Source organism: Bos taurus, chromosome 27 (genome assembly GCF_002263795.3).
Source record: "Bos taurus isolate L1 Dominette 01449 registration number 42190680 breed Hereford chromosome 27, ARS-UCD2.0, whole genome shotgun sequence".
Taxonomy (NCBI): Eukaryota; Metazoa; Chordata; class Mammalia; order Artiodactyla; family Bovidae; genus Bos; species Bos taurus.
The window spans coordinates 38191800-38219668 of NC_037354.1; the positions used below are offsets into that span (position 1 = coordinate 38191800).

At 48.7% G+C, this 27869-nt stretch overlaps 1 protein-coding gene across 2 annotated transcripts in view; it reads left to right on the plus strand.

The window, feature by feature from the left end:
• Positions 1 to 27869, plus strand: part of CSGALNACT1 (chondroitin sulfate N-acetylgalactosaminyltransferase 1) — a 175122-nt gene that overhangs the window by 133034 nt on the left and 14219 nt on the right. For both annotated transcript variants that reach the window (NM_001102116.2, XM_024986276.2), the window contains 2 exon segments: positions 3760 to 3976; positions 15492 to 15593. In NM_001102116.2, coding sequence (NP_001095586.1) covers positions 3760 to 3976; positions 15492 to 15593 — 319 coding nt within the window.

The following is a 27869-nucleotide window of genomic DNA, read 5'->3' on the forward strand; positions in this document are numbered from 1 at the left end:
TGCTGTGAAAATGTGGGTTCCAGCCCCTGCTCAGGCCTCTGTTTTCAGCTCTTTTGGGTACACACCCAGAAGTGGGATTGCTGGATCATATTATATAATTCTGTGTTTAATCTCTGAGGGCAACTGCCAGGCTCTTCTCCACAGCTGCACTGCTTCACATTCCCACCAGTTTCTCCAGGAGGAAGAGAAGTTGTCTGTGCTCGATATAAATCCGATTTCACATGAAGTGGGGCAGGACCTACCCTCAAGTCATTAGGAGTCTGGGGTGGGTGAGGGAGGGTTTGGGGCTTCCCTGGTAGCTCAGTTGGTAAAAAATCTGCCTGCGATGCAGGAGACCCCAGTTCGATTCCTGGGTCAGGAAGATTCTCTAGAGAAGGGATAGGCTACCCACTCCAGTATATTCTTGGGGTTCCCTGGTGGCTTAGCTGGTAAAGAATCCGCCTGCAATGGGGGAGACCTGGGTTCGATCCCTAGGTTGGAAAGATCCCCTGGAGTAGGGAAAGGCTGCCCACTCCACTAGTCTGGCCTGGAGAATTCCATGGACTGTATAGTCTGTGGGCTCACAAAGAGTCAGACACGACTGAGTGACTTTCACTGAGAGGGAGGGTTTGGAGGCCTGGCTGTATGTAGTCCTGGGACTTTGGGCCATGGGAAGCCGGGGGCCTTCTTGGCTAGGGCAGAGCAGAAGCAGGGTGGTGCTGTGGAAAGCTGAGGGCCCAGGGTCGGTGCAGGATGGACCTGGACATGGGCCAGGGGTGTCAGAGGCCCAGAGGGATCCAGCTTGGGGGGCTGGGCTCCACGCAGCAAGGTCGGAAGGGCAGGGGCGAAAGTGGAGACGTTTCTGGGCTCAGCAGTGCGCTGCTGGCCGCCGTGCCCACTCAGACTGAGTGAGGGTGGGGAGGAGGGGGCGGGCGTGTGGTGGGCAGGGACCTCTGGCGTTGTGACTTCTGAGGCCCCAAGTGGAAGACAGGTCGGGGTCACACACCCATCTGGTGAGCTCCTCGCCTACTGAAGGAGCAGACGTGTGTGCCGCAGACCTGGGAGCCGCACCCTGGACTCCTGGAGGTGCCCCCACCTTGTCAGTGGTCCTGGGGCCTGCCCACCCTGGAAGGACGAGAGGATGAACACGAGTCTGCCTACACTGGGAGCGGAAACACCAAACTCAAAGTCAGCTCGGCTCCTGTGGGTGGAGAGACAGAAAAGGTGCTACACTAAGCTCTCAGGCAGCTCCGGTCCTTCTTTTTTTCTGTAATTGTGCAGAGTGTGTAAGAACGACACCATCCTGTGAAATATGACGAGGGAGGGCCTCGTGCGGCCGAGTGGCTTTGCGTTTGCCCCTGTGCATGCAGCTCATTGGCTGAAAACCCGGTCCTGCCCCAGAGAGCTTCAGCTCCTTTCCGTCTGAGCGAGGATCTTTGGAGTTTCCACCGCTGAGGGCTTTTCCAGGAGGCACGGGGTGGGTGAAGGTGGGAGGTGTGCTTGTTAGGTGCTGCCCAAAGGCATGGTTGTAGGAATCATTAATGATAAGAAATGCTGCATTCTCTGGTTCTTTATAAATAGATGCCTACCTCTTGGAAGAAGCCTGTAGCAGTACCTTCTGTGGGTTTAGATTTTTAAAAGTTAATGATTGTGACCCTGGTTTAGATTTTTAAAAGTTAATGATTCTGACCCCGGTTCGGAGAAAGAGGATGACTGTGTTTTGAGAAACCTTGTTATCTGCAGGTTCAGCTCTGTAGCAGCCTTGCCTGGGGGTGGCTTGCTGGGTCACAGGTCTGTCTGCGCCCAGTGGAGATGCAGTTAGTCTGCTGATCCCTTCCTGACTCAGTCCCACCTCCTCCAGGCCCTGGGAGCTTGGCTTCCCACGGCTCCAGGCTGCAGCGGAGGAGGGAGGTGCCTGTGTGCTCTGCGAGGACCAGTCGCCCGAGAGCGTGAACAGGCTTTGCAGGGAACTGCTTCGTGTTTTCAGAGACCTCCTTCGAGCCTCCTGAGCAGTGCCTCCCTTCTCCCATGAGTGGTCCCTTCAGGGAGGCTGGATTCTGCCCCAGTGGGAGCTCTGCAGACCTCTTGGTCTCCCCAGCCTGCACCAGGAGCCCCATGGGCTTCAGGAGGGGGCCCTGCCCCGTCCATCCTCACAGCCTGCACTCAGCTCCTGAGTCCCCTTGCCCCTAGGGGTAAAGCACCTGGATGAGTCGCAGCCCGGGGCTCCTCTCTGTGGCTCCAGAGGGAGATGAGAGAGGCCGCCTCAGTGTCGGTGGAAGGCAAAGAGCAGAGACGCTGTGCAGCAGACTTGCAGTCCCCACAAAAGAGGGCAGTGAGGACAGAAGGAGGAGGGGTCGCGAGAGGCCTGGAGACAGGTGACCCCTGGAGGATGCCTGCGTTCCAAGCCTTGTAGATGCTCGGCCTGGGGCTGAGTCCCGGCCAGAGAGGGACTCAGAGGGAGGAATGGGAGGGGAAGGGCTTCCCTGGTGGCTCAGCTGGTAAAGAATCCACCTGCAATGCAGGGGACCTGGGTTCAATCCCTGGGTCAGGAAGACCCCCTGGAGGAGGGTATAGCAACCCACTCCAGCATTCAGGCCTGGAGCGTCCCATGGACAGAGGAGCCTGGCGGGCTACAGTCTGTGGGGTCATAAAGAGTCAGACACGATTGAGCAGCTAAGCACAGCACAGCAAACAGGGGAAGGAAGGACCAGGAGGAGAAAACCCAGCAAATCGCAGAGAAGAGGAGGAAGCCCACCTGGTGTTTCATCGGATTTGATTTTTTTTTTTTTCCTGATGTTAGGAAAATACCCATGAGCCCAGTGACCCTGAGGAGGTGTGGAATTGAGGCACCAGGGGATGAAGGGTTCACTCACAACGTGGGGATGTTTTGTGTGGTCAGGCCCAGGAGCCTCACGCCATGGTTAAGCGGAGATGTTGGGGCCTGTGGTCACCCCAGTGAAGGATTCGGTGGTCTGAGTGACAGTGGTTCTCGGAGGGCCCACTGTGGCCCCAGTAGGCTGGCCCTGCCCCGCTGGCTGTGCTGCTGTGGCAGGTGAAGTTACGTAAGATGGGTGCCTACCCCTGAGCTGGTCCCACAGGCTTCATCTACTTCAGTGCTTCCAGAAGCTTCCGTGGGGCCCCGTGACCCACGAGATGGCCCCAGTGCCCCCCATAGATCATTATGGTCACTTCTTCTGAAACGGCTGTCTTTTCTAAGAGATAATTTTAACACTTCTTAGGAGAAGGCAATGGCACCCCACTCCAGTGTTCTTGCCTGGAGAATCGCAGGGACGGGGGAGCCTGGTGGGCTGCCGTCTATGGGGTCACACAGAGTCGGATATGACTGACATGACTTAGCAGCAGCAGTAGCAGCAGTAAGTATAATATTAAAGTGTTTAATCATATGGCAGAAAATGTAGATAAATAGCAGAAAAGAAAAACCATAACCCCGACTAACATCGCAGATGATCTTATTTGGCATAGTTCCCCACCGTCCTTTTTTTAAGACCCCTGAATAAGTATAAATGCAGTTTTCTGTCCAACATCGCACATTTTTTTGGTCGTGGTTTTTCTAGGGTCTTCATTAACTGTGATTTTTAAATTGGCGGTACTTTCATTTCTTTGGGGATTTGAGTGGAAGCATTTTGAGTTTTCTAATGATTGTTAGACGTGGAGATTTAACCTGAATTGTAAACAAACGTCTCGTGCTAGCTCCCGGCGATACGCAGCGCTTGGCAGCTGAGTTAGTTCTCAGAGCTCTCCCCTCGTGTCTGTTTACAGGGATCTACCGCACAGAGAGGGATAAAGGCACGTTGTACGAGCTCACGTTCCGAGGGGACCACAAGCACCAGTTCAGACGCCTGGTCTTATTCCGGCCGTTCGGCCCCATCATGAAGGTGAAGAAGGAGCAGCTGAACATGGCCAGCACGCTGGTCAACGTCATCGTGCCGCTGGCCAGGAGGGTGGACAAGTTCCGGCAGTTCATGCAGAACTTCAGGTGTGTGTGACTCGCGGGTGGCTCCTCCCTCTGGCACGCAGGCCCCTTTCTCTCCCTGCTTGGCTCTGTTTTCTTCCTGTAGAGTTGATCGTTGTATTTGCCTTTCCCTGGAGCAATTAGATGCGACTTCCCTGGTGGCTCAGATGGTAAAACGTCTGCCTGCAATGCAGGAGACCTGGGTTTGATCCCTGGGTGGGGAAGATCCCCTGGAAAAGGAAATGGCAACCCACTCCAATATTCTTGCCTGGAAAATTCCATGGACAGAGGAGACTGGTAGGCTACAGTCCATGGTGTCGCAAAGAGTCAGACATGACTGAGTGACTTCACTTTCTTCTTTCTTTCTGGTGGCACAGTGGAAAAGAATCTGCCTGCCAATACAGGAGATGAAAAAGAGCTGGGTTCCGTTCCTGGGTCAGGAAGATCCCTGGGGGCAGGAAATGGCAACCCACTACAGTAATTCTTGCTTGGAAAATTGCCTGGATAGAGGAGCCTGGTGGGCTACTATCCATGGGGTGACAAAGAGTCAGACACTGAGCACTCAGAGCAATTGGAAAGTGACTAGATTTCCCTTCAGAAGTGCAGGTCAGGAGGTCTGGGTTTTCGTCAGGATCTGCAGAGATGGCCGGACACCTGGGGGTTCTGTTCTGACTGCGGTGGCTCAGGGTGGGGGCCATGTGGCTGTGCTGTCCCCAACGTGGACTGGGCCCTCTCCCGGCCCCCAAAGACCTCCGCCCTCGTGGCCATGGACCTGTGCGTCTGGCTGCAGCCCGGCTTCCCTTCCTGCCCCGCTCCAGCAGTGGCTGGAATGCTCTCAGAGTCTTTTTTATTTTAACCCATGTCTCCTCCGAGGTTACATGTAGAATTATGCCGAGAAGTTTCCCAGCCTTCATGTTTGTAGATACTTGAGAAGACTTCAACGGGCTTTTGTTCGGAGGCAGTGGTAGTTTTTACATGTGTCTTCAAGCTCCTGACTTGTAAGTGCTGTGTCGAATCTTGCACGCTTGTGGGCCACACTCACACTGCTTGAGGTCAGTCAGCAGCTAGCTTGGCCAGCTTATCTTAAAGATAGAAAGTCGTATGTGTCTAATGATACATCTTGGAATATCAAGCTTATTTTTCATCTTTTATTATTAAATGCACATTAAAGTCACTTGGTCATGTCTGACTCTTTGTGACCCTGTGGACTATACAGAATACTGGAGTGGGTAGCCTTTCCCTTCTCCAGGGGATCTTCCCAACCCAGGGATTGAACCCAGGTCTCCTACATTGCAGGCGGATTCTTTGCCAGTTGAGCCACAAGGGAAGCCCATGAATACTGGAGTGGGTAACCTATCCCTTCTCCAGCGGATCTTCCTGACCCAGGAGTCAAACCGGGGTCTCCTGAATTGCAAGCAGATTCTATACCAGCTGAGCTATCAGGGATTAAAAGACAGTAATGCTCAGTATAAGGGTGTGGTTGATACTTTACATTCCGGGTCGTGACCATATTTGAAGAGTAAGCCTCCTCGACTCCCTGGCTGGGTTTCAGAGATGGGAGTAAAGAAAGCCCCTCACTGTGCTGGATCCCAGGAAGCCCAGCACTTGTGTGCCAAGATCCCTTTCTGTCTTTTGTAACCTCACTCTGAATGTGTCCCTCAAGCAGAGGTGACAGCTTCTGTCGAGATGGCCCTCCCCTCGAGATGGTCTCATTCCAGCTTCCAGAACCTTCCCTACTGGCATGTCCAGGCCTAGAGATGCGAACGCCTCTGCGGGCACCAGGAGGGGTGCTGCTCTCATCCCTGTGTCCTGCCTACATCCTGTCATTAAGCTTTGTAAAGTCAAAGTATCAGTTGCTCAGTCCTGTCCGACTCTTGCGACCCCATGGACTGTAGCCCGCCCAACTCCTCTGTCCATGGGATTCTCCAGGCGAGAGTATAGGAGTGGGATGTCATGTCCTTCTCCAGGGGATCTTCCCGACCCAGGGATCGAACCCTGGTCTCTTGAATTGCAAGCAGATCTTTACTACCTGAGTCACCAGGGAATAGGCTAAGCTTTGTAAATGGGTCCTTAATAAATTTTCTCCAACTTGAAAGAGTAACCCTTTTCTAGCTCAATGTTAAGGTCACAATCCAGGAGTCTCTGGGGCTCCTCTGGCCTGACCGTCCCTTCATTCAGAATCCCTCAGTGGCGCTCCTGACTCCCGGTTCTGTGTGCAGTGTGTGTCAGGTAACTGCCCGAACCCGGTGTGGGCCGGCCGCGTGCTCCGCGTGTGCCCGGTGTGGACCAGGCCACTGCCTGTGCCCCAGGCAGGCTGCCACTCCGGAGAGGAAGCTGGCGGTTGTTTGGACCTGAAGTCACCTCCCCGTGATTTCTGCCCAGGGCTCTGGTTCTGGGCTCGCTCTGTCTTCTCCGGTTTGGGAGCTGCCTTCAGCCGTGCTGTCCCAAGGGGCTGGCTGGGCTGACCTGCCCTTTCCTCCTCTGAAGAACACGCCAGGGCACACCCCTTGCCTGTCAGCAGTGCCCCTCTGGCTCCAGCCCTGAAGTGGCTGGCGCTCGGCTCCTTTCAGCCTCCCCGGGTGCAGCCATGTCCCTCTCTGCCTTCTCTTCAGACCAGCTCAGTGCACTGGTGGAAGCATACATACTGAGCGGGCTGACCCGCCAGTGGGCACCAGGCTGGAAGGGAAGGCCAGCCATTGCTCCTGAGGCCGGTGTGCCCACTCCCAGGACGAGTTTACAGTGAGATCCGTGGGTCAGGAAGCTGTCTGGAGCTTGCAGGGCCCTGAGGCTGGCTTCAGCACCCAGGCCTCTCCCTGGTGAACTGGACTCGAGAGGCGGTGCTCACCCTGGAGGGCTGTCTGCTCGGGAGCTGGCCGAGCCCTCCCCGCAGGGCCCTGAGCCTGGGAGAGCAGAATTCTCCTGGGCTTGCCCAGTTCAGTCACTGCCTTGGTGTCATGAGGATGGCCGATAAATAGCAGTAGGAGTAACACTGGAAGGGAAATATTATTGAAAAAGGTAAAACTAGTACCTTAATGAGTCTCCAAAGTGGAGGTGACGAAATGAAAAGTAATTCTAGTTAAAGTTTTAAAAACAAAAATTCAAAGCCCCTTTCTCTTGCCTGGCACTGTTCCCTTGCCTGTTGTCGCACGTGGGCAGTGGGGTCCTTGGGGACTGGGGGGGGCCCGTGTGTGCGCCAGACCCTCGACCAGACTGCGGGGGATGAGAAGAGCCTGGCTTCATGCAGAGAGGAGTGTAGTCACATAGTTAGAAGTAGAGGCCGGGAAAGCAGGAGGAGAAAGCCTTCCTCAACGGAGGGCGCTGGAGCAGAGCTGACAGCAGAGTCTGCTCCATGGTCCAGCAGCTTCTGAGAGCTCTGAGGTCTCTGAACAGTTGGGCGAGACGGGATACTTAAACCTGTGCTCAGACACTCAGTCGTGTCGAACTCTTTGTGACCCTATGGACTATAGCCCGCCAGGCTCCTCTGTCCATAGGACTCTCCAGGCAAGAATACTGGAGTGGGTTGCCATTTCCTCCTCCAGGGGATCTTCCAGACCCAGGGATCAAACCCACGTCTCTTATGTTTCCTCCATTGGCAGCCAGATTCTTTACCACCAGCACCACTTGGGAAGCCCAAAATCATCTTGTTCTTGTTGTTCAGTCGCTTAGTCGTGTCCTGTGACCCCATGGACTGCAGCATGCCAGGCTTCCCTGTCCTTCACTATCTCAAGGAGTTTGCTCGGACTCACGTCCATTGAGTTGATGATGCCATCCAACTGTCTCATCCTCTGTCATCTCCTTCTCCTCCTGCCTTTGAGCATCAGGGTCTTTTCTAATGAGTTGGGTCTTCACATCAGGTGGCCAAAGTATTGGAGCTTCTGCTTCAGCATCAGCCCTTCTGATGAATTCAGAGTTGATTTCCTTTAGCCCCAATACCTGGGGCTATGTAATTTCGAGTCAGAACTTGGTGAAGGTGACATTTCAAGCTGGCCAGCAGGAAATGGATCGATCCTTCAGTACATGGCTTTAGGACAGCTAATCAAGCAGTAGAAAAAATTTCATTCTGACTTCGCACCAAAACCCAAAGTAAACTCTGGTCAATTAAATATTTAAATGCCATTAAAATGACCATAAGAGTATTGGGACAAAATACAAGCTGGTGTTTATTCAGTGTTCGGTGTTGTCTCTGTGAAGCCACTTCCATCCAGCAGTGGAAACTGTTACTACTGAGTCTGAACTATTCTGGTTGTCACAGAAAGTGGAACCGTGAGTGATCTTTTTTCTTCTTTTGGATTCTCTCTGTCTTAGACATTTTTATATTGTTCTGGAAATGTTTATACCGTTGCCCTACTTTTTATGCTTTGTTTAAAAATTCAATGGAAGTTTTATTTTTTTTGCTTTTATAGTTCAAAGCTGACTTTTACACTTGTGAAAGTGATACATGGCTATAATGAGATGTTTACATGGCAGAACACAACCAGGAATAAGTTATTTAAAAACTCAGGTTTGGCCCTGCTTCCCTAAATTAACCATTTTAAACATTAATTGAACGTTCTTGGCACCTTTCTTTGCACGTCTACAGATATAAAAATACCACATTTGAAATGCCATTCAGTATGAGACGTGCTTTATGTTCTATTTTTAATGAGAGAATTAAATTTTTCCTCACTTAAACCTATAGCCATGAAATTAAAAGACCCTTACTCCTTGGAAGCAAAGTTATGACCAACCTTGATAGCATATTCAAAAACAGAGACATTACTTTGCCAACAAAGGTCCATCTAGTCAAGGCTATGTATTTTCCAGTGGTCATGTATGGATGTGAGAGTTGGACTGTGAAGAAGGCTGAGTGCCGAAGAATTGATGCTTTTGAACTGTGGTGTTGGAGAAGACTCTTGAGAGTCCCTTGGACTGCAAGGAGATCCAACCAGTCCATTCTGAAGGAGATCAGCCCTGGGATTTCTTTGGAGGGAATGATGCTAAAGCTGAAACTCCAGTACTTGGGCCACCTCGTGCAAAGAGTTGACTCACTGGAAAAGACTCTGATGCTGGGAGGGATTGGGGGCAGGAGGAGAAGGAGACGACAGAGGATGAGATGGCTGGATGGCATCACCGACTCGATGTACATGAGTTTGGGTGAACTCCGGGAGTTGGTGATGGACAGGGAGGCCTGGCGTGCTGCAATTCATGGGGTCGTAAAGAGTCAGACACGACTGAGCGACTGAACTGAAACTTATAGAAAAGGATCTGCATTATGACAGAAGAAATAAGTGCTCTTTGAGAAAATGTTTCTGTGCTATAAGAGATATTAGTTCCTGGGACTTCCCTGGTCGTCCAGTGGATTAAGAATCTGCCTGCCAATGCAAGGGACATGGGTTCAATCCTTGGTCTGGGAAAATCCGCTATGGAGCAGCTAAGCCCGTGTACCACACCTACTGGGCCTGTGCACCCCAGAGCCCATGTTCCCCAACAAGAGAGGCCTCCACGATGAGAAGCCCATGCCCCAGAACTGGAGAGTAGCCCCGCTCACCGCAACTGGAGAGAGCCTACAGGCAGCAGTGAAGACCCAGCACGTCCAAAAATCTAAGAGAGAGAGAGAGAGATACTAGTTCTGTCTAATTAGAGGTCTGATTAGAGATGGCTCTGAAGGTAAAACATATTTTACGAAACTGAGCAGACTGAAATCGTCATGTATCTCCACCACATATATTAATGTTAGACTAGATCAACTGAAAAATTCCGGTAAGAAGAAGAGAGGAGCACGGTTATGTTTCCTCCCTCTCTGGGGCCCATCTCCCGTGTCTCAGCTGCCTGTTCTTTTCACCTCAGTGGGGTCTGCAGCCCTGTGTCGTAACCACAGCTTCTGTGTGTCAGTGGATTTAGGGCCTTCATCAGCAGTGCTCCCAACAGTGACGCCTTCATTCCCGAGGTTTAGGGTGCCTGGATTTCATGGTCAGTGTCTCTTCAAGAAGGGTCCTGAGTGCCTGAGAACAGAACTTGTGTTCTGTGCTTGTCATCTGCACAGTTTAGGGTGCCTTGGCTGGGCTTAAAGCTCTTGGGCACGTTTCCTTTCCACGGGAGGTTGTGGAGGTTCTGCATATGACAACGCCGTGGAGGAGTGTGAGGCCTGCTCTGTTCTGTCTTTGCTGAAATTGGCGGAAGAATGCCTGCCTTCGTCGTGACTCATGGCCGCTTAACCCAGATGCGCCTCAGCTCAGTGTCTTGTTTTTCTGTCTCCTGTAATTCAGTTGCCTTATCTGTGGAAGATTGTTGCTGAACTCCAAAAGATGCCGGGATTCTTGGCCTCTGGAGGAGAAGAATTCAATCCGGGGCCAGAGACAGGGCTTGATCACTCAGAGCTTTTGGGTAATAAAGTTCTATTAAAGCATAAAAGAGATAGCGAAAGCTTCTGACACAGACATCAGAAGGGGGCAGAATTACAATGAATCAGAAGAATGTCTGGAGGTTTGCAAAGATCTTACTAGACCCACTCCCACAATCCACATTTCAAGATAACAGGATTAGCCAGAAGGCCCTCAGGAAGGAGAAACTGTCCTCAAGCAGGATACATCGCTGCTATATAATTCTTAGCACAGAGTCCAAATCCAGTTGCTAGTTGTGTAATCATCAGTTCCAGGCTTAAAAATGTTTTATGTGACTAAGACTAAGGAATGTAGGGAGAAAAAAAAGACATTTGTCCTTTCTTCCTCCTTGAGACTTCCAGACCCCTATCTCCACTTGGAGAGCCCCAGACCCCTTTCTCCTCCCTGGGGACCCTGGACTTCTTATCAACCTGCCTAGGAATTGACTCTCTGATTTGTTTTAGTGGATTCTTTCATTTCGGGGAACTTTTTTGGTGTTCTAATTGCTGCTCTGTTGCTGATTTCTCTGCTTCTTGGACCTACTTATAGATTTCGTAGTTTTTCTCAGTGTATTTGCTGCCCTCTAATTTTTAACGCTTTCGTCTTTAATCTGCTTTTACACAAGCCTTTCCTTTATGTGAGGAATTTGATTTTCAGATGGAAAGCCTCGTTTCCCTCAGTCTCAATGGCTAATGAAAAGGTAGCTGCCGTTTGTTGGGTGAGACAAAATTTTCCTAGCATGAGACCCTCAGGGCCTTTATTGATGAGGCCATGAACAGGAGATGGGGGATGTTCCTGGACTGACAAGAAGTGATGCGGCTGAAGCTCCGGGCTGTCCCCGCCCTCAGTGGGAATGACACTGGTGTGTACGCGGAGGAGATGTATGGACTGCTGTGGTCAGGTGTGCTGGGGCTGCTCGAGGGCCTGTGTGCTTCAGAACTCCACTGTTGCTATGGAGATGAGGTGGCTCTTCACTCCAGCAGGCGCCGCCTCCTCGCTTGCTGTCCGGTAGCCCTGGTGCCTGTCCGGTGGACCTCACAGGGTCCACGAGCTGTTTCCTCTCCCATGAAAGCCCTGGGTGCCTCCACTCCCAGGACGTCTTCAGCCTGGCCCAGAGCAGAGGAGGTGCACCCAGGAGAGCTCGCTTCAGATTCAGTTCCCTTTGCCTAGTGGTGTGTTGGCTTAAACCGACCTCCCCCTCCTTTTTTTAAATCACCTCATTCTGCCTTTTTGGAGACTCTTCTTGCATTTGCTCTTCAGCTTCTCCGTTTCCCTTGGCGTCCGGCGTATCCGTCTTTAAGCACATCCGTCGTTTCGTTGTGTAGTTTGTCTGCAGTTGCAAATTTGCTCGACTTTTATTTTGACACCTTCCAGCTGGACTGAGAACCCTTCCCCATGTTGCTCTGAGCCTTCTCAGACTTTGCTGGTTATTTTTGTTTAATGTTCCCCTGTTTCCCTTCCTCCAACTCTTCTCTCGTCCCTCCCAAGGCACTTATGACTTTTAAACATAGTATCAGAGACACCTTTTACTTGAATTTTCTGCAGAACTTTTTTAAAATCCTCTTCCTGCTTAGCGCTGTTAAGATGTTTCTGGACATTTCTGGGTCTTTAGAAACCAGTGACTATGGACTCTGAGATGGAGGTGGGGCTGCAGCGTGGGCTCTACTGGGTGGGCAGGGGACCAGCCCAGCCCTGCTGTGCACGCGATGCACCAGGCCACCCACGGGGGCCTCGATCCTGGAGGCCCTTTGTCGTCTTTGTGTTCCCTTGCGTAGCTCACCCAGCCCTGTCCCCGACCCAGCCTCACCCCCTACCTCTCCCTGGGCGGGAGATTCTCTGATCAGATTCCGATGCCGCTCCCCGAAAGTTTCCGGTACACATGTTTGAGAAATGGTAATCTACATCATTCACCTTATTTCCATTAAGGTCTCTCCAGGACCTAATAGAGGCTGTTTTTAACTTCATTTGAGCCAGATTATGTAGAACCATCTGTTCAAGAGAAGAAAACCATCAGTGGTCTCACTTGCTGTCCTGAAATGGGGAGTGTAGGTCCCCGTGGCATGGTCGAGGGTCACTATTGACTCTCACGCCTCAGCACCTCAAATTGTGGCATCCAGGAGTTGTGAGTCCTTCGGTGTGGGGTGCGGGAGGGGAGAGGACCCACCAAGCTGAAGAAGGTTGCTTTCTGAAGCCCGATTCTGACGGGCCCCCATCCCTCTCTGTTCCCTGTATCTCCCTGCTGTCCTCTCTGGCTTTTTCATTTGCACGGGACATGATTAAAGCCTCGGTAGGTTTTCTTCTCATCCCCCATGTTCCTGAAGAGCAGACTGACTGAGACAAGAACTGTGATGTGATTTCCTTGCATTCGCACCTTCTCAGCTGGGAGAGCCCTTGCCCCAGTCCTCTCCACCTGCGGGGCGTCCACTCACCTGTCTAGGCTCAGCCTGGATGCCGCCTTGACCTTGGTACCTGTCCCCATCTCCCATCAGAAATCAGCCATATCCCCGCCACCCTCCTTTGCCTCATTAGACCTGTTACTGCCGTTTTCCGACCTGCCGTGCTTCCCGCTCTCAGCTGCCCCTTCCTTGCTGTCAAGTCCCTGACGTGGGCAGTGTGACCAGTGTCCCACTTTGCTCTGAGCATTTACTGGGTGGTGGGCTTTCAGAGCTAAACTCTGGAGAATCCCAGGAAACCTGGATGGTCCCTCTACAGAGCCACACGTGGTTATTCTTTTACAGTCTTACTCCACTGAGAATTATGCATCGCACAGCAATGGGACTCAGTGTTTGTCCTCTCGTCTTTCAGGGGATGCAGTCCAGGGAGACCTGCTTTGAAAAGCACGAAAGTTTGTAAAATTATCAGACAGATGGTGATGATGTTCCTCCCTGGGAGGCAGCGTGTGTTGGCCGCTGTGTAGATAGTTTTAATCATGCAATCTCCAATCAGAGGGAGACCTTCTCAAGGGCAGAAATGTCTTACTCGATTTTTAAGACTTCTTATTTGTTGAATGAAGGCAGGAAGGAGTAGATGCATGAATGGAGTGGGGCCTGGAGGTGGCCCTCCGAATAAACTCAGCTTTGCCTTTTCAGGACGCCGGAGCTGGTGAATGAGAAGTAAAGATCCAGTGTGTCTCTGTTTTATTCCTTGAAAACAGGAAGTCCTTTGATGGATTTTAAAATGCCAACAAAGATGTTGCTAGAAAAAACAAGGATGCTTTTTATTCAGGCTCAGTGGGTGACCCTCTCCTGATCCATCCTGGGATGGATTTTTTTTCCCGAGTGCACATACTTTAAAGCAGTTTTTCAGGCGCCTGATGCTGTGTGTGCTTTTATTCGGCCCTAGCCAAGGGAGCCCCAGGATTCTCCGGCAGGTTTGCAGAAGGAGTCTTTTGTGTACAGAGAAGTTTGTCCCCCGTGGGTGGTAGCTCCGTCTGCAGGGGCGGGGCCTGGAAGCTCTCAGTTTTGAAACAGGAACAGCACCCCAGCCCTATTCCTGGTCCCTTGTCCGCTTCTCAGAGCCCCAAATTCAGTCTGGTCTCAGAGTCAGATCTCTTCCTTCCTCTGGAGATGAGAGAGAATTCGCAGAACCAAGGCTCTGAGCAGGTGAAGCCTGTGCCTCTTGCCCGAGTCAGTAGACTCTTCCCCGGTACTTCTTCCCTCTGGAATTCTCTCCTCCTCCTCCTCTCTGCACCGCAGTCCTGCACATCCCTCAAGGTGCCAGTCATTCCAGCCCGCAGGACGGTCATCCTTTCGGAATTCCGTGTACTTTTTCATCAGTGCCACGAGCTTCCTGATGATTTCATTTGAGCTCATTTATTTCTTAAGAAAGTTTTTGAGGGCAGGAACCATGTCTTCTCTGATCTTCCCAGCAACCCCAGGTAGACAGCCCCTCCTCCTTGATGTCATGATAAAAATCACTGGATAAACTGGCCTCTGCAGTTAGAGCTCGGAGACTCTGAAACTCTGATGGGGTGGTTGTCTAGCGGTTCAGGGAAGTTGCAACACAAAAATAAAGGAATGAAATGGAAGGACAAGCAAGGTACAGCATTTCCCAAAATATCATCCTGCCAGTAGAATTGTATAAAGAAGACTGAGGGCTGAAGAATTGATGCTTTTGAACTGTGGTGTTGGAGAAGACTCTTGAGAGTCCCTTGGATAGCACGGAGATCCAACCAGTCAGTCCTAAAGGAAATCAGTCCTGAATATTCATTGGAAGGACTGATGCTGAAGCTGACACTCCAATACTTCGGCCACCTGGTGGGAAGCACTGACTCATTGGAAAAGACCTTGATGCTGGGAAGGATTGAAGGCGGGAGGAGAAGGGGACTACAGAGGATGAGATGGTTGGATGGCATCACTGACTTGATGGACGTGAGTTTTAGCAAACGCCTCAAGATAGTGATGGACAGGGAAGTTGCTGGCGTTGCTGAAGTTCATGGGGTAGCAAAAGAGTCAGACACGACTTAGCAGCTTAAACAGCAGCAAAGTAGAAACGTATCTTTAAGTTGCTTTCAGAAATCTGCTGAAATGATGCACAGACACATACGCATACCGTCAGCCACAGAGCGGGCAGTGGGGAGCAGGACGGGAGTCCACCCGCCGGGGAGGGTGCTGTCCAGCAGCGGTGCTTCTGGCCTGTCGCCCCCTCACTGCCATGACGCTGGCTGTCCCCAGGGTTTCTGGAGGCCCCAGAAGAATAAATGTCTTTTAACCTTTGCTTGTTCAGTCTCTAAGACTATTCTGTGTTGCACACACAAGAAAAGGCAAGGACGAGGAGTCTGGTCTCACCCTTGCTGGACTTCGGTGTTCTCATCTGTACAATGGGCTCTGTCTTCCGTCCTTCATAGACTTCTTGTGGCAGAGAAAGGGACGGCCCCAGCGCTGTTCTGGACATTGGATCCCAGCCCCAATAGGCTGGACCTGAGGCAGGTTGAGCCTGCACCCTCTTGCATCTTGCATTTTCATTGGCCAGATCTACATGTTTAAATTCCATGGTTTTCTTGGTAAGAGAAATAGGAATACGGACGCTGAGACGAGCCAGCCAGAGTGTCCTGTCCCGTGCTCTGCTTTCCTGGCGGCTCATTCCCGGGGGACCCTTTTGCACTTTACAGAACAGGTATCTGTTTGGGCTTCGCCTGTCATTGTGGACCCAGGACCAGACTTCCGTGTTTTGTTTTCCAGGGAGATGTGCATCCAACAAGATGGGAGGGTTCATCTCACTGTCGTTTACTTTGGAAAAGAAGAAATGGATGAGGTCAAAGGAATACTTGAGAACACTTCCCGGTGAGTCTGAGGTGAAGCCGTGGTCGGGAGTCCGGCACCTGAGCCTGGGAGGAGGTACCTGAGCTGGTCCAGGCTGTTTTATGTGCTTACCGCTCCTGGCCTGACCCGGGAGAGTGACGGGCTGGCCTGTGTGTTGGGAGGATTGAGGGGTTGCTTCCGCGCCCTCCATCCTGGGGACCGCCTGCCTCGCACACATCCTTGTAGTGTGGGGCAGCGACTCGGATGGGTGGCGGACAACAGCCCAGAGTGGCCCGGGTGGGGGACAGGGCTTCTCTGGCCCACCGTGTGGGGCCCCGGCACGTGTGGGGACTACACTCAGCAGGGATGGAGTTGGGGAGCATGGCCATGTGGGGAGCTGCTTCTCAGCCCTGCTCTTCAGGGCTCCTTCTCATCCACTTCGCAGATGGGCTCACCCTCTGACTCTCTCATTTGCACTTTGAGATCAGAGAGGGGTGGGTGGTGATGACGGGGTGGGTGGGGGGCTAGATTCACAGAAGCTATTGAACCAGCACCTTTGGACGGAGGCTTGTGGGTTTCTACCTCATTCATCAGTTACGTGGGGAATAAATGTATTAAAAAAACAACAGAGAGGGTTTTTCCCCCTACCCAAATAAACGAACAAACATGTATTTAATGGGTACACATCTGTGGCATTTTCTGCTTGTGAGGAGGCTGGTGGTACTGTCTGCTCACTCCTCCTGGTTTGCAGCTGCAGGTGAATGACCAGGTGGGTGGTTTCTCTGTACGTACGTCTTGGAGGGTGGTCAGAGGTACTGGGGGCGGAAGTCATCTGAGTAGGTTCATCTGGTTTGAGTATAAACAAGTCCCTCTGTTTTCAGTCTCTGGTCAAAGCATAAGATGCTGAGACTAAGCACACTTTTTGTGTTCAGGCTTTGTTACTAATTTTGTATTACCGAGCACAAGATCAGAATGGTAGTAATTATTCAGACATCTGAAGCAGTGCACTGGTCAGATTCTATCCACCCTGACTTTTGTAAATGAAGCTTTATTGGCTTGAAGGCCTGCTCATCTCTTTCTGTATCATTTATGGCTGCTTTCATACTCAACTGCAGAGCTGAGTAGTTATGACAGAGACAGCGTAACTCACAGAGCTAAACTTTTTACTATCTGGTCCTTTATAGAAAAAGTTTGCCAACCTCTGTTCTAAAGCAATAAGGAGTTAAAAGAGTTTAAAACTAGTACCAGTTTAAAGCTGTGGCGCCTGCCGAAGGGAGATCAAAGAGAATAAAATAATTGAATATCCTAAATGTAAATGAAATAGAAATCTCTTGACTCCAACGCGTTGCAGTATCCTTTTCATCTCTACTTGGGAGTGAGGAGCGGGAGTTATTAGAATTGATGTCCTCTGCCGGTGGATAGGTTTTAACATCTCTGCAGGTAGCCACGGGAGGTGTGGATCTTTCTCACGCCTTCCAGATGATTCTGACAGGCAGCCCAGATTGAGAATGATTGTCTAGGAAAGTGGAGGTCCCTCCAGGGGGCTGCCTGAGCTACCTCCTTTAAGAATATTTTAAGTAGAGGTCCAGGGGACTCTAAAGCACAGTCAGGCTGGGTCTGGCATCTTCCAAGGACATCAGAAGGCGGTTAGACATTTGCTGATAGATACATCAGGCCGACTTTAGACGAGTCTGATGGACAAATGGGAGGCCACTGAGGCTGTGTTACAGGAAATGCTCTGTCCAGTGGCTGGAGTGCCCGGGACTCTATCAAGGCAGTTTCTTCCATATCACATTACCTGGCGGGCTGAATTCACACTCAGAGGGTTGTGTGGTCAGCCAAGAATGAATAGAATCTGAACAAGGACAGTACAATCATTCCCAGGGTAGGGATGGTTTGGAAAACTCCCAGAGACGAAGCTAGCCCTGAAGGGGACTTCGTGCTAGAGCCTGAGCCAGTCTTTGAAGCAGCGCTGCAGAAACTTGCTGCTTCCCCGCTCTGATCACTGGTGACACCATGGTGTTGATGTCGCGGAGGCCGTGGGGCGTGTTCTGCCCCCTCCTGGGTGTTGCTTTAGGAATGCCCTGCCCTCTGCCGCCAGCCTGAGCTGGTTCCCCACGGCTGCTGCCTGCAACCCTGTGGAGCAGATGGAGTTCCTCATCACCCGCTGTACCCACTCGGCAGTCCCCAGGCTCTTACCTCTCCCATCGTTTTGATGGCTCAGTGCCCCGCAGCCGCACGGGGGCGCAGCTCACCCTTCATCCTCACTCGCTGTGTTCCCTTGGATCTGGGTTCCCTCCACCCTCCTTCCTGCTTCCTCTGATGCTCTGTCTGTCCACACCCAGATCCCCACTCTGGAGCTCCCCCTGCCCTGTCCTGCCCTCTTGGCTCTGACCACCCTCTCCCTCAGCATCTCTCATACACGCTTCCTGGCGCATTTCTATTGTCCTGACTAGGCTATCTGCTGCTAGAGTCTCGTGCTTCTGTGATGCCAGCCCTCAGCATAGGGCCTTACCCAGTTTTAAAATGTTCAGTGTCCTTTAGGAGAAGGACAATGCCCAGTGTGTAGTAAATTTGTACGTAGTAATCTATGTAAAACACACAGAAGAAGCTTTATTAACTACCATTTTTATCCTTCTCTTAAGATGCTAAAACTTTAATTAAAATGCATCTCATTTTTGAATAATACTAAAATATTATTAAATTAGTAAATAATGTTAGATCATTATTATTAATAATTATTAAACCATTGTTATTAACATGAATGATACCACTTAATGTTTGCACCAACCTTATAAGATAGAAGCTGTTAATAACCCCATTTTTTCTTTTTATTTTTCTGCACGGCATGTGGGATCTTAGTTCCCCTACCAGGGATCAAACCCGTGCCTGCTGCAGTGGAAGCGTGGACTCAATCACTGGAACTCCCTGACCCCATTTCTTAGATGAAGAGGTGGAGGTTCAGAGAGGTTGGTACTCAGCCTGCCGCTCCTGATCCGGGGTCCGGGCAGACCTGAACCTCATGTGTAACTTCCAGATTCCCAGTCTTAACATCCCAGCAGATTCTCACCCTAAAAAACCATAGCTGTTCGTTGATAATAGTAAGATTTGAAACCAATTTCAGTGTTTCACTTGGCTATCAGCATTGTGATAAAACTATTCTAAACCTAGCTAATATACACATATTTTAAGAATGTTTTGGAAAAGTCTAGCTTAGTGACCAGCGTGAACTGTTTGTCATCTGTTGGCTTATGCTTACTCCGTCGAGCTTTCTGTTTCCGCGGACAGCTACCTAGCAGTGTTTCCCAAACTACAGTTTGTGATTCATTAGTGCTGTGAAATCGATTTGATTTGAGTGGATTGTGTGCAGTGTTTTCAAAAAACCAAGGTAGAACAGGACAGAAGATTATCAAAATGTATCACGAGTAGTAAAGATGAAATATTGTTTCATGAAACTTTAATTTCAGAGAGTGTGTGTGTAGAGGGGTTGCTTGTCACGATGTATAATATATCCTTTTGTAAGGATAAGCGTGGTGGTCAAAATATTTAGAAGCTACTGACATAGATAGAGATCCCATTAGTTTGAGAGGGGATCCAGGCATAAGATCTCAATAACATTTTCTAGTCTGCCCTTGGGCTTCCCTGGTGGCTCAGTGGTAAAAAATCCACCTGCCAATACAGGAGATGTAGGTTCAATTCCTGGGTTGAGAAAATCCTCTGGAGAAGGAAATTTCAATCCACTCCAGTATTCTTGCCTGGGAAATTCCATGGACAGAGGAGCCTGCGGGCTACAGTCTATGGGGTCACAAAAGAGTCGGGCACAACTTAGTGGCTAAAAGACAACAATAAAACAACAACAAATTAGTTCTCAGTAGATGATTTTTATTCCACAGAGATTTTCGTACTTCTTGTTGTTCCATTGCCACGTCGTGTCTGACTCTTTGTGACCCCATGGACTGCAGCATCCCAGGCTTTCCTGTCCTTCAGTATCTCCCAGAGTTTTCTCAGGTTCATGTCCATTGAATTGGTGATGCCATCCAACCATCTCATCCTCTGTTGCCCTCTTCTCCTGCCTTCTGTCTTTCCTAGCATCAGGGTCTTTTCAAATGAGTCAGCCGTTCATATCAGGTGGCCAAAGTATTGGAGCTACAGCTTCAGCTTCAGTTCTTCCAAAGAGTATCCAGGGTTGATTTCCTTTAACATTGACTGGTTGGATCTCCTTGAAGCCAGGGGACTCTTAAGAGTCTTCTCCAACACGACAGTTCAAAAGCATCAATTCTTTGGTGCTCTGCTCTCTTTACTCTCCTGCTCTCACATCTGTACGTAACTACTGGAAAGACCATAGCCTTGACTATACGGACCTTTGTTGGCAAAGTGATGTCTTTGCTTTTTAGCACTACGCTTCATCTAGTCTTAAATTTTACAGCCTAGCTTAGTGGTTCTCAAATATAAATGTACTTTGAATAACCTGGCGTGCTTTTAAAAATGCAGATTCCTGAGCTCCAGCCCCAGAAATTGAGTTGTTAGGTCTGAGATGAAGCCTCCGAATCAAGACTGAGTTCAGCCTGCGGTGCTGATGTGAGTGGTCCATGGCCTGTATGGGGAGTTCGAGCCTAGGGAACCCACTCCCACTCCACTGTTCTTGCCTGGAGAATCCCATGGACGGAGGAGCCTGGAGGGCTACATTCCGTGCGGTCGCAAAGAGTTGGACATGACTGAGCGACTAACTAACACACACACAGCCTGGGGACATTTGCTTGGAGCTGTGTTAGAAAATTAAAAAAAAAAAAAAAAAAACGTACTGGTAGATGGATTTGCATGAGTTTTAATTTACCGTGTGGCATCTTTGTCCAGTCGTGAGGACAAGAAGGCATCTTTCAGAAGGATAGTCTCCAAGATGGAAGCACTGGAACCGAGACCCTGACCTGTCCTGCAGCCGTGTGCCCGAGGGTTTCGTGTGTGCTGTCAGGAACCAGGCTTTGTTGCCATGGTGTTGTCTGCATTTCATGCCTCTTTGAAGGGACTTGTTTGATGTGTATCTTCGGGAGCAATTTATTAGAATATCCATAAAGAAACCTGGAGAGAAAGTTGTCTGAAATTTGAGCGTAATTGTTACTTTAATATTCTTCATAAACAAGGAGGCTTCATTTTATCTATTTACTTTTTAGTATTTATTCGGCTGCGTCAGATCTTGCCGCACATAGGCTCTTCATGGCGGTGTGCAGGCTTCTGTCTAGTTTTGAGGTGGGGGCTTCGCTGCCCCACGGCATGTGGGGTCTTAGTTCTCTGGCCAGGGATCAAGTCCCGTGTCCCCTGTGTTGGAAGGCAGATTCTTGATCACTGGACCACCAGGGAAGTCCCAACAAGGACTTTTTTAGATAAGAGTCTCATCTGCTAAAATGAAAAACGCTACAAAGTGAATTCCTTTCTAGAAGATAAAGAGTCCTGGACACTGGGAAGTGCCTCACAAATGAAGGCAGCTTCTCAGGGCTGTGGCCATCTCGCCCAGCATCTGCCAGAGAAGGGACCAAGCGCCACTCAGCTTGGTGACCACTTCTTTGCGCAGATGTGCCTGTATTTTTAGGTGTTCCAGATGGTTCTTTGGGGGATTTGAGCATGGCATATAGATTGTAGTATCGTGATAGTGTTAACTTTCTTGAGTGTAAGTACATCACTGTTATTTATAAAGGAACGTATCTTGGTCCTTATTTTTGAAAGTGAAGTTGCCCTGATGCCTGTAACCTCAAATGGTTCAGAGGAAGGAAGGAAATACAGCCAAATTTTAACACTTGATGAACCTGGGTGAATGGTATATAGGTACTTTAGTATGCTTACAACGTTTCTAATGGTTTAAATTTTTCCAAGTAAAAATTTAGAGAAGATATGCTATGAAAAAAATTAAGTGAAATTTAGTTCATACAATGTAATATAATGCAGCAGTTTTTTTTAAAGGCTATATCAGTGAAATGGTGGAATAAAGACCTTGCAAAAATTCTCCATAAAAGCAATGGGAAAATTAGTAAAAATCGTCAGAATCAACTTTTATAAGACTATGGAAATTAAAGCTTGCAATAGACTAGAAAGTGCTCTAAATAACCGAATCTCAGTGTGAACAGGGAGCTTTGTGAACTTTAACTTGCCTCTTTTCCATGCCTCTCCCTGCCTTCATCTCGTCAATAACCTTGAAGGCCAGCAGCCCATAGGAGTCACAACTTGGCAGCCACTGGGCGCCAGTATATGGCTGGAGCTCTGGCTCATGTGCAGGGAACGAAATCTGTTGTTAGAAATTGTTCCTGAGGAGGCCCAGGTGTAATCCTTAATAGCCAAAGACACGAAGTCAACTGTATTAAATAAGTTCAAGGAATTAAAAGAAACGGTGTTTAAAGAAGTAAAGAAAAATATGAGAGCCTTGTCTCACCAAATAAAGAGAGATCAGTTAAAACAAGAACCAAATAGAAAGTCTGGAGTTGAAAAGTACAATATTTAAAATAAAAATTTCACTGTGGGGCCTCAAGATCTGGTTTGATCGGGCAGAAGAAAGAATCAGTGAACTTTAGGTCAGTTGATATGATACAGTTTGAGAAACAAAAATGCAAAAGAATAAAGTAACTGAGTAAACCTCAGAGGCCTGTAGGATACCATCAAGGATGCCAACGTAGACATACTGGGAGATATCCTATCCAGAAAGATAGGAGAGACATAGAGGCAGGAAGAGATACCTGAAGAAATAATGGTCCCAGACTCCCTGTATTTGATGAAAACATTAAACTACACACCCAAGAGGCTCAAAAACTCCAAACAGGAAAACTCAAAGACATGCAACAAATAGTTGAAAGACAAAGAGTAAAAGAATCTGTGTTACTGTGTCCAAACTTTTATAGCCCACCACGTTGTAGGCCAATAAACTGAGAGATGCAGTGTTGGGGCAAGGAGTAGTGGCTTTATTTTCAAAGTGGGACTAATGTCCCAAAGAACCGTCTTCCTCCAGTTAGAATTCAAGTTCCTCTTTTACTGAAAGGGGAGGGAATGTGGTTGGTTGTTGCAAAACCTCTTGGTGTTGGAATCCTTTGGTCTTGCAGCTGTTCACAGGTCACAATGTTCCATTAACGTCCAACAAGACAAATCTTATTCCCTGTCCTGCAACTTTTTGTCGCTATATGAATGGGAAAATGTTATACCTGTAAAGGTCAAGACCTTGAGAACAGTCTTCTTGTATATTTCAGGCTATAGGCAACATTTTTAACTTGTAGCAAAAGCAGTAGAATACCAAGTTTAAAGTAAAAGAAGCAGATCCAGTATGGAGTCAGATTTGTTCTTCTCTACATAAGCAGCAGGAGTGAAGCAACTCAACAGGTCCAAGGAATCCTTTATAAGATAGAAAGTGGGATGGCATATTCAAAGTGCTGAAAGTGAAGTTCTGTCAACCAAGAATTCTATATTCAGCAAAACCATCCATCAAAAATAAAGGAGAAATTAAGACATCCTCAGTTGAACAGGAACTGAGAGAGTTTGTCACTGGTAAATAAGAAATAAGGAAAGGAGTATTTGTGGCTGATGGGAGAGGATACTAAACTCAAATCCACACAAAGAAACACAGAGCGCCAGAAAAGTAACTACATTAACAGAAGACACAGTAAAAACATATTTTTTTGTGTATAGCTTTTTTCCTATCTCATTTAATAGATAACTGCATAAAGCAGTAATTATACATCTGTACTGATAAAGGCACAACTGATTTTTATGTTAATTTGTTTCCTGAAACATTACTAAATTCATTTGTTAGTTCTTAATGGGTTTTTGGTGAAGTCATTAGGGTCTTCCATATATAGTATCATGTCATCTGCAAATAGTGACAGTTTCATTTCTTTCTTTCCAAGATGGATGCGTTTTATTTCATTTTCTTGCTTAATTACTTTGGTGCCGCTGCTGCTGCTAAGTCGCTTCAGTCGTGTCTGACTCTGTGCGACCCCATAGACGGCAGCCCACCAGGCTCCCCCATCCCTGGACTTCTCCAGGCAAGAACACTGGAGTGGGTTGCCATTTCCTTCTCCAGTGCATGGACTTCCAATACTGTGCTGTTTAAAAGTGGCAAGAATGGACACTTGTCTTGTTCCTGACCTTTGAGGAAAGGCTTTTACATTTTTACTGTTGATTATGATGTTAGTGGGCTGTCCTGGTGGCTCAGACGGTAAAGAATCTGCTTGCAATGTGGGAGACCTGAGTTCTATCTCTGGTTTGGGAAGATCCCCTGGAGAAAGGAATGGCTACCCATTCCAGTATTCTTGGCAGGAGAACTCTGTGGACAGAGGAGCTACAGTCCGTGGGGTCCAAAGAGTCGGATGCAGCTGAGTGACTTTGAGAGAGAACGATGGTGTTAGCTGCGGATTCTAGAATATGGCCTTTGCTATGTTTAGGTACATTCCTTCTATTCCTAATTTGTTGAGCATTTCTATCATAAAAGGATGTTTGAATTTTTTCTGCATCTATTGAAATGATAATAAAATTTTTATTTTTCATTCTGTTAATGTGGTGTATCACATTTTATTAATTTGCAGATGTTGAACCATCCTTGCATCTTAGGGATGGATCTCTCTTGATCATGGTGTGTGATCCTTTTAATGAACTCATGAATTCAATTTGCTAGTATTCTGTTGAAAATTTTGCATTATGTTCAGGGATGTTGGCTTGTAGCTTTCCTTTTGTGTTTTTGTTTGACTTTGGTACCAGGGTAATGTTGGCCTCATAAAATGACTTTGGAAATGCTCTTCTCCCTTCAATATTTTGGAAGCGTTTGAGAAGGATTGGCATTAATTCTTTAAATGTTTGGTAGAATTCATCTGTAAAGTCAGCCAGCCCTGGGTTTTTATTTGGGGAGATTTTTGACTACTGATTCAATCTCCTTGTTCATTATTTGTCTGTTCAGATTTTCTATTACTTCATGATTCAGTCTTGATAAGATGTATGTTTCTAGGAACTAATCAATTTCTGTTATCTAATTTGTTGGTATGTAATTGTTCACAGTTGTCTCATGATATTTAGTATTTCTGTGGTATCAGCTGTAATGTCTCCTTTTTTGTTTATAATTTTGCTGATTTGAGTCATCTGTTATTTTTCAAGATAATAAGCTGAAGGTTAGTCAATTTTGTTTATCTTTTCAAAAGAAACTTGCTGAAACAACTGTATAAGCAGGCTTGTATATAAGCTCAGAAACTAGAGAACTCTAAATTGTTTAAAATGCCTGCTATGAAAAACTAGCTGGGAATATGTTTAGCTTTAAATTATTTACTGTATTCATATCCCTTTAGTAAGTAGAAGTCATAAGCAATGTCAGTGTTCAGGGATGTTAGATTTAAATTTTTAAGTTATACATTAAATATGTATTTCTATGTAAATTTTTAAATGTGCTTTTTTTTTTAATGAAGGGCTTTTGTGGGAAGTGTCACATTAAGATAATTTCCTTGTAGCAGTCAGAAGATATTGATATTAGAGTAGATCACATTAGACAGCAAGATCTTTTATCATTTTTAAGCCAGCAGTTCTGGGAAATGCAAGTCAATTAAAGAAATTAAGTCTCCGTTGAAACAGTAGCTTCCTCAGGTCATTTTAACCTCTGTCAGCATGACTACACCTAACCTGGAGGAGACCCCATGCATCGGACTTATATTAAGAGAAAAGAATTGAAGGAGAAGCTCAAGAATTTTGTCAGTCGATAATTACAGTTCAAGAAGAAAAGAGAAGAAATAATTCTAAGTAATTCTGGGGCCATTTGGAGCTGCAGACTCTGATTCATAACAAGAAATTACACAGGAAAAAATGTGATGCTGTGAAAAACCCCGTTTCTTACAAGGCACTTCTCTTGTTTGTGTGTTCCGTTGCTTAGTAGTGACCGACTCTTCGCAACCCCAAGGACTGTAGCCTACCAGGCGTCCTCTTGCCCATATAATTTTTCAGGCAAAAATACTGGAGTGGGTTGCCATGCTCTCCTCCAGGGGATCTTCCCAACCCAGGGATCAAACTTGCATCTCTTGCGTCTCCTGCACTGGCAGGCAGATTCTTTCCCACTAGCTTCACCTGAGAAGCCCGTGTTACTCTGGACATGCCGCTAGATATTACATTTCTTTGTATGGGTAAATGAAATATTTCAAGCCAAATTACATCGTATTTTCCTCAGCACTCTTTTTTTCCTTTTACTGACGTATTTGTAATCTTCTGTAAAGCTTGGGTTTGTGCCTGAGAAAGAGTTGATTGGGGCGTCTTCCGGATTGGGGAGGGAGGCCCACCCCAGAGGACGAGGTGGTGTCCTGGGCCAGCGCCTCCCACAGGTCCCGGGTCTGAGTCCATGGACTCATCTCCTGACTCATCTGGTGTTTACGGAGCAGCTCTGCGTCCCATGGGCGCCGTTTACTGCAAGCGCTGATAGCCCCTGACGATAGAGGTAAGGGCAGCCCCTGTCCTGCAGGCCAGGGGGGTCAAGTGCACAGGGCGTGAGAGAGGGCACTGGGTCCTGGAGGATGGAGGAGGGACTGGCCCCGACGCCTGGGGGCCCAGAGAGGACACCTCGTCCCACGGGAGGGCGGGAGGGGATGCCACTCGACAGGGACCATGAGGATCGGGGGGGATCTTCCCTGGAATCTGTGGAGGAAGTGGATCCCCCGGGGAGGAGACCGCAGAGCTGATGCAGGAGGTCCCTGCGTGTCCACACCATCCGTGCCCGTCTTTTGGCAGAGGGGGTGGAGATGGACAGAGCTCAGCATGGCCCCCAGCCTGTGTGCCTCTGCATCCGGGCTGGGCCTGTGGTCGTGCTGTGCACATCCCCACACCAATGACCCACTGCAGCAAGTCAGTGTTCTGTGTTGAAACGTGACCTTGCTTTTGCACATCCTCTTAGTACACGGTCCCCGCGCCGCCGGCAGGTGCTGGGGCCCACTCCAGTGTTCTTGAGCTTCCCTGGTGGCTCAGCAGTAAAGAATCCGCCTGCAATGCGGGAGACTTGGGTTTGATCCCTGGGTTGGGAAGATCCCCTGGAGAAGGGAACGGCTACCCACTCCAGTATTCTGGCCTGGAGAATTCCATGGACTGTAGAGTCCATGGGGTTGCCAAGAGTCAGAAATGACTGAGCGACTTTCACTTTCACTTCAGACCAGGGTTTGGGGAACCAGGGGGTGGAACAGATGAGACTGACCTCTGTGTGGGGCACGTGTGTCCCCCCCAGCCACCATCCCCCCAGACCTGTAGCTCTTGCTCAGTCATCTCCCTGCCACTCGCTCAGCCCCCAGGCTGCTCGTCTTCCCGGATGTTACTTCAGTAAGAAAGTGAAAGTGTTAGTCGCTCAGCCGTGTCCAACTCTTTGTGACCCCACAGACTGTAACCTACCATGCTCCTTCGTCCATGGGATTTTCCAGGCAAGAGTACAGCAGTGGGTTGCCATTGCCTTCTCCAGGAGATCTTCCCGACCCAGGGATTGAACCTGGGTCTCCCTCATTGTAGGCAGACGCTTTACCATCTGAGTCACCAGGGAAGTCCATACATATATAATTTATCTATTGTTGGCTGTGCTGGGTCTTCGTGCTGTGAGGCCTTGTCTCTCGCTGTGGCGAGTGGGGCTACTCTTTGCTGCGTTGCTCGGGCTTCTCGTGTTGGCTTGTCTCATTGCGGTGGCTTGTCTCATTGCGATGCCTTCTCTCGTTGCAGAGCACAGGCTCGGTAGTTGTGGCACACGGGCTTAGCTTCTCTGTGGCATGTGGGACCCTCCTGGATGAGGGATTGACTCGAGTCTCCTGCGTTGGCAGGCAGATTCTTTACCCCTGCGCCACCAGGGAAGCCCTGGTAGTTCAGTTTCTAACGCTGCCTGTATTATTTTAACTATTCACCGTGACTCGACTGTGTAAATGTGTGACATTCTACACAGTAAGTAGCAAATACGCTATTTGTGTAAATATTTGGTATGTCAGCACCGATAAACCGTAGGCTATTTGGGACGAAAATCCTGAGTGTCTTTTAACACCACAATTCAGGGACCTGCCCTCCTCCACTCTTGGCAGAAGTTACTTGCTGTTGTTCAAATAGGAAGCCTTTTTTCTATTTGAAAGCTCTAATGACAGACCTTGGGAAGCCTCTGGGAGGAGGCACCTGAGTCCTGGGTCAGATACATCTGAACCGGGATTTGATGCTTCAGCAGGGCAGCCCTGCCTGCCCTGGAAATCAGCTGATGGATGTCCCCGTGGGCTGGGCGGGTCCCACAGAGTGTGGACTGTGAGACTGTCGAGAGCACAGATCTGCTGCAGCTCTGAGAGGAAGCCGGGCCCCCCGGCGGGGGAT